We start from the raw sequence: 8,694 nt of genomic DNA, 5'->3' as shown, positions 1-8,694 counted from the left end.
CCACCCCCACCCACTCCAGGGCCGACATCCAGCCGCAGGGTCCGTTTCCCCCCACCCAACCCCACTCACTCCAGGGCCGGCGACTGGAGGTGCAAGCCTCCGGCTGCCGGGTCCGTTTCCACCCCCCCACTCCAGGACCGGTCGCCTGCTCCCTTCCCCTCCCCCACCACCCACTCCCAACAGGCACTGAGGGGAATGTAGGGTTGCCAGCTCTACGGAGGGAAATACCTGGAGGTTTGGGGGGTGGATTCTGTAGAGGGCAGCATTGGGCGGGGGGGGGGCGGAAGGACTCAGCAGGTATAATGTCATAGGGTCTACCCTCCTAAAGCAGTCATTTTCTCTAGGGGAACTGATCTCTGTCATCTGGAGATCAATTGTAGCAGTGGGAGATCTCCAGGTCCCACCTGGAGATTGGCAACCCTAGGGGGAAGTCAGCTGCACAGCAGGGGGTTGAAGAGAATGGTTTGATGGCTGCTGGGCCAAGATTGGCAACAATAGTTCCCCAGGAGCCCCATCGTAAATGCACCAAACAATTCCTCAAGATTTTCCAAAACACTTCTCTGTTTTGGGCTCCTGGGGAACTTTGAAGTAGCACCAAAGCTTTAAGATCTCTCCAGCTGTCACCTGGAGACTGGCAACAGCTTGTCTGGAGTGTGGGCAGCATGGCATTGTATCTGTCTGAGGTCCCCCTCTTCCTCCTCCTCCTCAAATCCCACCCTCAGCAGGCTTCATCCCTAAAATATCCTGGAAGTTTCCAACCTGGAGTTGGCAACCCTATCTGCCTGTCTGTCTTAAGTTTTACAAACCCCCCCACACACACACACACAGCCTCTGCCTAGGGATCAGCTGACATCATTCTCCTCTCCCAACTGAAAATTCCAACTGCCTTGCGGGGGGGGGTGAGTTTCAGGTGTGGAATGGAGTGTAGTCCAATCAGCTTCCATATGTAAATGACCTTGGAACGCTGGCCGGGACTGCACAAAGCAGCCAATGAACCCAGCCAGTGTCTTCCGAGTGGCAGTTTTTTCGGCCTAACACTAAAGGGGTGCATTTTAGAACTTTGGCACCCAAAACTCTTTTATTATAAGGGAGAGATTATGGCTCTACTTTATGTTGGGAAGAATTCTTTAGTCACAGTTTATAACCCACAGCCCACATGCTCTAGAACAGTAACTTTCATGGAGATTCTTTGGTGAAAATAAACTGTGGATTACAGATTCAGTCCTTCTTTCATTGCCTATGATCACAGCGGCTCACCTGGAATAATCTTCCAGACAAATCAAATCTATTCACCACCCCAAAGAAAATCCCTACAATCTCACTGGTCTCAACACTTTTCTACCCTAGTGACCTCTGAAACATCACAGAAAATTAACAATAAAATTTGTAAATGTGGGTCAAGATTTAACTGGCATTTATCAAATACATGTATTGTGAAATGAGTTTTGTAGGTCTAGGGAAATGGAATGGAGTACATTGGTGTAATTCACAAATTCAGTGGCTGTATTTGAGTATCTTTTCCTGTCAGCCCTCCAACTTTGCTTTAAAATGGGAAGATGTGAGACTCATGAGCCATTGAAAGCCTTTTATAGCTTCTTGGAAATACTTTCTACCAACAAAAGAAAAACAGGAATATTAATAGGGCAAATCTTACACCTCCCAAAGAAATCCTGTTGTTCAGTGAGGTTGAACCAGATCTCTACTCACGTCACTCTGTAGTTCATAAGCTTTCCTAGCATGGATGACATCATTTTGGTCTGGAAGGCATGTCCACTGGTGCAGGTAGTTGCGGTAATCAACTTCACTAACTAGTTTCTGACAGTTCTTAGCCAATAAGACACCAAGCATATCCACAGGAGTGGTATACTTGGTCTTCCATTTCTCAAAGTCCTTCTTGTATTCCCTCTCACTCTGCATCTTCGCTACATTCATTGAGTGCACAAGTTTAGGGTCATCTTGAACGCTGCGGGCTCCCACATGGTGACCAAGCTGCTTCCGATAGCCTTCCTTATATTTGTACTGTTAGCAAAGATAATGATTAGTTTTAAATATAACATTTTATTTAGAAAGAGATAACTTTCAAGAAGTAACTTAGCAAGCAAAATATTATTGGCTACATAATCTACCTCAATATTACCAAATACCTAATATTAGTAATGATTCTGGACTCCTACGGATTGTTGCCCCCTTCAGCTTTGGCCTGAAAAACCTGACAAAAGGAAATAAAAACTAACTACAATAATATAGGGCCAGGCCCAGCTTATTTTGCACACTAGGCAGGATCCCTTCTAGCGCCCCCCCCCGTGTGCCGCCCCCCCACACACAATGCCAGTAGCTCCCACCAGCGATGGAGTTGGGTGCCATTGCTGCACAGGATGAGGAGGAGTAGCAGCAGGAAGGAGGGCGCCTCCTGCACCATCTAGGCCAGGCGGGCCGGTGACGAGCTGCACAGCAGCACCGACTAGTAGCGCCCATAGGGCACGCGGAAGGTGCGCCCCAGCACAGCCCACCAGCCCGTAGCTCAGCAGCTCCAGTGCCTCCTCACACACACCTGCTTCTTCCCCCGACATTCAAGAGGCCTGCGGCTCAGGGAGACGTGCCGGTCAGGGCTGCCCCTCTGCTCCCCCAGCTCCTTCGGGCCAGACCAGATCTCAGTCCGGCTGGCCTCTGCCTCTCTCCCCCGCTCTGGTGCCCTCTCACCCAAATACCGCTGGCCTGCGATGTCCCCAGCTCGAAGTGGGTCACTGATCCCCCCCCCTGCAGGTACCAAGTGAGCTCGCAGTTTCCTGTGTCCTTTCCGGGCTACTCCTTGCACCTCCCCGAAGCCCGGCCCTGGGAAGGATCCATTTGCTCCCCCCCCCTTGGGTTGCACTGCCTGGCCGAGTGCTGGCACCAAGGAGGACCCCGGGGGGGAGAGCGCCGCCCCGTTCCCTCGCCACCAGAAGGCCGCCGGCCACACTGGCTTACTCAGTGCCAGCGGCAGCGACAACTCCATCGCTGCCCGCCTGTGGACCCATCACAGGCCCTGGCCACAGGGCGAACCTAACCCCACTGCCACCTGGGTCCATCTGGTGCCACCTCCAAGCCCCAAGGCGGGCGGCAGCGCCACCACCTCAGGCTTGGCCAGCGTCCTCCGGCGGCACCAGCGGTCATCAGTCATCCGGTCAGGGGGGCTTTTGGCGGGGGGGAGGGAAGATGCTGTTTGGCGCCCCTAAGGGCCAGTGCGCTCTAGGCGAATGTCTAGTTCGTCTAGTGAGCGAGCCGGCCCTGAATACATTCTATCCTAAACCCCTTAAGCTTTTTCCCCTGGATATCATAGGTCAGTTTCTCTCACATTCTCTCTCATGCAGCTTTTGAATCACCATTCAAACAAATCCTCAAAAAAATTGTAATCATGCTGCAAATGAGCAATAGAAAATTCTAGGCTTTTAGATCATGGAGCAAGAGATTTTGAAAGCAATGTCTCTTTTTAGTTGACACAGTATAAAGCCACACAACCAGAATGACTTACATCGCTTGCAATATCTCTGGAAGCTTTAGCAGCCTTGATTGGGATTGCATCCACACGAAGATCATAGCCCTTCTGCCTGGCCTCTTCCAATGAAAGTTTGTATAATTTCTAAAAGAATGGTAAACATCAATTTAATATTTAAAGAGACAAAATCTCCTGTCTGAATTTTACTTTCTGCCACAAGTTACAAAGAAATTCACTTACTTCACTGAAGTTGATTTTGTTCTGCTGTGACAGTAAAATTTCAGGAGTATCTGGCATAATGTGGATGCTGGTTTTATCCTTGTTCCAAGCATCAACATACATGCGCTTAAAAATAAACAAAAAACCATTATTTAATGAAGGAAGTAGCATAAAAATGTAATGTATTGTGATATCTGAAGTAATTGTTCTAAAAAATATGTTGCTTGCCTGCTACCAGGCTGTTTTAACATTACAATCCATCCTGGAACATTCCACAGTGGCAAAAAGAGGGAAATTAGCTCCATGAAGTTCTTGAATTAGTGAATACAGTTAACATGATGAAGTATTCTCTATACAGGTCACTGGCCACAATCCAGAAAACTACAACTCAAGGACATTTACCAGTGAGAACGAATTTGGTCAAATAGGTAAGGTATTAGATTTGAAAATGTAAGATCTGGATTCACATCCAGTCTCCAACCATGGACCTGACTTTTTTCTCAACCTCATAGGGCTGGTATGAAGAACAATAAAGGAAAAATCCCATATATCTTGCCTTGAGCTCTGCAAAGATAGGATATAAATCCAAGTGTAACGGAATGTGGGAAAGCTCCACCTTCTCACTTGGGACAATTCTATATTTCTCATCAAACCAGCAGTCCCTTCTACCCCTAAAAAAACTTCTCCCCCATGGAGTAGAATGTGGGGGGGGGCTGCAGCTGACAACAAGGAATTGGCAGAAATTAGGGACTCCCTTCCACATGTTCTCCAGAAAGAACAAAAATGGGTAACTGAATATATGGTTACATAAATCTTGAGGCCAGTAATATTTTTACAGTGTGTTATTTAAAGCCTAAACTAAACGTTTGAAAAATACATTAAGCTTTTTTGGAGAATAAAAACAGCTATTCACACTTAAAATCCTCAAATCTAACATAAAACAGCTGTATAAATTATTCTTGAGCCTTAACAAAAGCAATTTAAACATGTAGGGAACAGTCTTGATTTCAAGGAAGTTTTCTGTAAGCAACAGAAAATGAATGAATGGAACTTACATGGTTCATAATTTCAGAGTTATGCTTTGCCAAAGCCATAGGCATGGAATCAATAGGACTTGTAAATTTGAATGTGTCGGGATGCTGCCTGTACGAATGGTCACTCAAGATCTGAGAGGCTCTCTTATTCTTCTCAGCTTCTAGAGAACCACTTGGAGACCAGCCTATGCCTTTTAGCCACTCAAGATCTGCTTTGTACATATTCTGTAAAATGAAGATTAAAAATAGAGTAGAAATATTTCCTTCTAGTAGCAGTGAAGACTTTGGCCCTCCTAATTACAAGCCACATTTACAAAAAGGCTATTGGTGTCACAACACTTAACAACAGCCAAGATTAACAAACATAACTGATGCTAAGACTTTACATAACTTACCAGACTCTCAGATAAAGCTGCCTATATAACCAAAAATGTGAAAAGGACCTTGTGCATAGAGTAGTATATCAGTACTTATAGAAACCACAGCTTTCTTCTGCCCCACCTCAAATTATGTTGATGCCAACCCTAGATCCCATCACTCTCAGTCAATGCTCCCTCTAAGCTGCAGAGTCTTGTGAGCAAAAACTCTACTTTGTGAGCTACTGGCATCAAAGTTGTGAGCGAGCGATTTGTCTACTGCATAAATTAGTTTGCTCTGGAGCCCTCCTTCCTGAGCTACGACAAAAATGTGTGAGCCGGAGGCTAAAAAACTGTGAGCTAGCTCACACTAACTCAGCTTAGAGGGAACACTGCTCTCAGTGCTCCTGTACATTTTGACTTCCCCAATGATTTCAATGAAAAGGATTGCAAGTGAGCATTTCTTGAGTAAAAAAATCCTTAACAAATTTAATGAAATAATAACCTATTTAAATCAATTGAATGAGCTGAACGTAGGCTCCTCAAGATCTTCTGAATACAAAATTGTAATTTTGCTTCAGCTAGAATCCATCAAAATATTTCAAACTAGATTAAAATCATAAGGAAAATTAAAAATTAGAAGTGAAAATATACTTAAGTTTTCACAATTGTTTTTAAAAAAAGATTCTTACATCACTTTGAAGATCGTATGTTTTCCTGGCATGCACAACATCATTCTGGTCTGGGAGACAAGTCCACTGGTGCAGGTAATTGCGATAATCAACATCAGTGACTAATTTCTGACAATTCTTAGCCAGCAAGATCCCAAGCATGTCCACAGGACTGTTGTACTTGGTCTTCCATTTCTCAAAGTCCTTCTTGTATTCCCTCTCACTCTGCATCTTGGCTACATTCATTGAGTGCACAAGTTTAGGGTCATCTTGTATGCTACGAGCTCCAATATGGTGGCCAAGCTGCTTGCGATAGCCATCTTTGTATTTGTACTATGGAAAAGAAAAGTTACTTCATTCATTTATTGTATCACTAAGAAATAATAAATTGCCAAAAATATTGTTGACTATCATGCATTTCACTGGTATACCAAGAGCATAGTCCCCTGGTGATAGCATGAATGCTTTCCCCTGTCATGATAATGCTATATCAGGCCTGTATCTACAATGGGGCATCTCGGGGCTAGGCCCCCTGACTGACTGGCAAGGCCCCATGACTTCCCATCCAGCCCAGGGCCCCCAAGCAGAAGCAGGTGCAGGGAAGGAGCCGGGTATTCCTTTAATTCAATTAGCCAGGGCCCCCTAAGAAATGTAAATGCCCCCTAAGAAATGTAAATGCACCCTGACTTTAAAAATCCTGGCTATGGGCCTGTGCTATAGGATGCACAGCCCTTTATTGATTTAAAACATTTTTATGCTGCCTTTCCATCCAAGTAGGATTCCTAAGGTGGTGAACCTGAAAACATTAAAACATTTGAACATTAAAAATAGCATTTAAAATTAAAAAATACTTCAATAAAAATGCATAAACGTGCAACAGGAAAAACAGGGAGGAGGGTGAATAACAAGTTGTTTGAGGTATGCCAAACAAAAATGAAGCTTCCACCTGCTGGCAGAAGCCACCGATAATTTGATAAGAACATGGCAAAAAAATGAACTCAGAAAACTCTGCTTACAGTCAGTGTGACACAAGAAATGTTAGCATGTAATGTTGAAGGATAAACTGATGACTTCTCAACAACTATGAGAAAGAAAAGACTTTTGTAAAATTTATTTATCCAAAATCAGCAGCCATTGGCGTTATTTAGGAATAAGATCAAACCACAAGAAGACATAAGCTTGAAAGTCTTGCTATTCACATAATATTCAGAAAGACTACATTTAGTAAAATAATGACAGCTGAGCTAATTATCTCTTTTGATGTTATTTTTGTCCTCTACACATTTTTCTGTGTATAGTGTTAAAAATTGTTGTAAAGACGTAAATGAAACCCTTACTTCACTGGCAATCTCCCGAGATGCTTTTGCTGCCTTGATTGTTATGGCATCAATAGGAAGGTTGTAGCCTTTCTTCTTCAGTTCTTCTAACCCTAGCTTGTAGAGTTTCTATAAAGAGAAAAACTGGAACTTTAGTAACAGTTATAGCCCAGCAGGAAAAAAGAGTTCAATACAACTAAAAAAAATTCACACAACCCAGTGTTAATCTTACATCACTTGTATTAAGTAAGTTGGCTCTGGCCAAAATAATTTCGGGAGTGTCAGGCATGATGTGAATCTGAGTCTTGTCCTTGTCCCAAGCTTCTCGGTAAAGTTTCTAGCAAAAGAGAATTATTATGGGTCAATGAGAATAAGCATATGCAACACCAAAGTTCTCATCTGATTACAACGAAATATTAGCTAATGTGAAATGCTGGGCAAAATATAACACAGTTAAAGAAAATACTTCTTGTCTTTTATGGCTGCTGTATGAAGGCAACAGACTAAATTTGCCGTGTTAAACCCACTATTTAACAAGCCACCTGAAATAACCAACAGAATGAAATGTCACCCCTCTTCCAACAGCTCAGGACAGCATACATTTTCCTTCCTCCACTTTATTCTCACAAAAATCCTGAGAACAGATTAAGGTAAAAAGCAGTAACTGTCTCAAGCTCATCCAATGAATTTCACGGCAACATGGGAATTTGAGCCTGGATGTCCCAAAACTCTAATCACTACAACGTATTCATCTTATTCTGTCTGGGGACTCTCCTTTCCAGATGTTTATAGAGATCAACAGAACCCATCCTACAGCAAGCCAACATTTTTTCTAAACAAATGTTTATGCTTCTTAACAGAGGTGCATTTTTGCATCAGATTCCTAGAAGAAAAATTACATTTAATTATCCTGTAGTTGGATCCTACATATATTTACCTAGAAGTAAGTTCTGTTGAGTTCAATGAGACCTACTCTCAAATAAAAGTACACGGGTCTTAAACTAAAAAATTAACCATATGAGCATCATTTGATCATGTGCCACATTCTCATTTCCATTTTCTGTGCACCTCATTCATGCATGGACCCTCCTTCCCAGTGGAAGTTAAACAAAAAACTCACATCACTTCTATGCTTGGCATTTTCTTTTGCCAAAACCACCTCCATTGAATCAGCAATACTTGTGAATTTAACAGTGTCAGGGGGCTGACGATATTTCTTCTCACTCAGAATCTCTGAAGCTTTCTTGTTCTTTTCTGATTCTAAAGATCCATATGCATTCCATCCAGTTCCTTGAAGCCACTGAAGATCAGCTTTATATGCATTCTAGTTCAGAAGAAAACAGATTTGAGATCCATTCTGTATTATAATAGAGAAAGAAATTCACTTTCTGCTCTATAATTTCATAGCACTCCGATTGGCATCTGTTGATTTCTACTGCTCTCTGCTTTAGATACCACTACAATTTAGCTTGATTGTGCTTATGACAGAATTAGATAGACTTTAAAACAAAAACTAGGACCTTCTCCAAGGCTAACACTACAAGACAAGATCCAGAAGAGTAGCAGACATAATGATTGAAAAGTATAGTGATAAAGAGAGCAGCTATAAAGGAAACCAGGTGG

The 8,694-nt window shown here is 43.1% G+C and overlaps 1 protein-coding gene across 1 annotated transcript in view; it reads right to left on the bottom strand.

Moving 5' to 3' along the window:
- The window catches only part of NEB (nebulin), a 242,927-nt gene that overhangs the window by 139,549 nt on the left and 94,684 nt on the right, over positions 1 to 8,694 (bottom strand). The window contains exons 54-61 of the mRNA XM_015410229.1: positions 8,192 to 8,395; positions 7,304 to 7,408; positions 7,093 to 7,200; positions 5,777 to 6,088; positions 4,750 to 4,953; positions 3,716 to 3,820; positions 3,512 to 3,619; positions 1,708 to 2,019 (exon numbers count right to left, since the gene is read on the bottom strand). Of these exons, the coding sequence (XP_015265715.1) occupies positions 1,708 to 2,019; positions 3,512 to 3,619; positions 3,716 to 3,820; positions 4,750 to 4,953; positions 5,777 to 6,088; positions 7,093 to 7,200; positions 7,304 to 7,408; positions 8,192 to 8,395 (1,458 nt within the window). The remainder of the gene's footprint in view (positions 1 to 1,707; positions 2,020 to 3,511; positions 3,620 to 3,715; positions 3,821 to 4,749; positions 4,954 to 5,776; positions 6,089 to 7,092; positions 7,201 to 7,303; positions 7,409 to 8,191; positions 8,396 to 8,694) is intronic.

Source organism: Gekko japonicus, unplaced genomic scaffold, assembly GCF_001447785.1.
Source record: "Gekko japonicus isolate JY-2015 unplaced genomic scaffold, Gekko_japonicus_V1.1 scaffold1167, whole genome shotgun sequence".
In the NCBI taxonomy this organism is placed as follows: domain Eukaryota; kingdom Metazoa; phylum Chordata; class Lepidosauria; order Squamata; family Gekkonidae; genus Gekko; species Gekko japonicus.
Note: the sequence above shows the minus strand (reverse complement) of the source record. Positions and strands in the feature narration are given on the sequence as shown.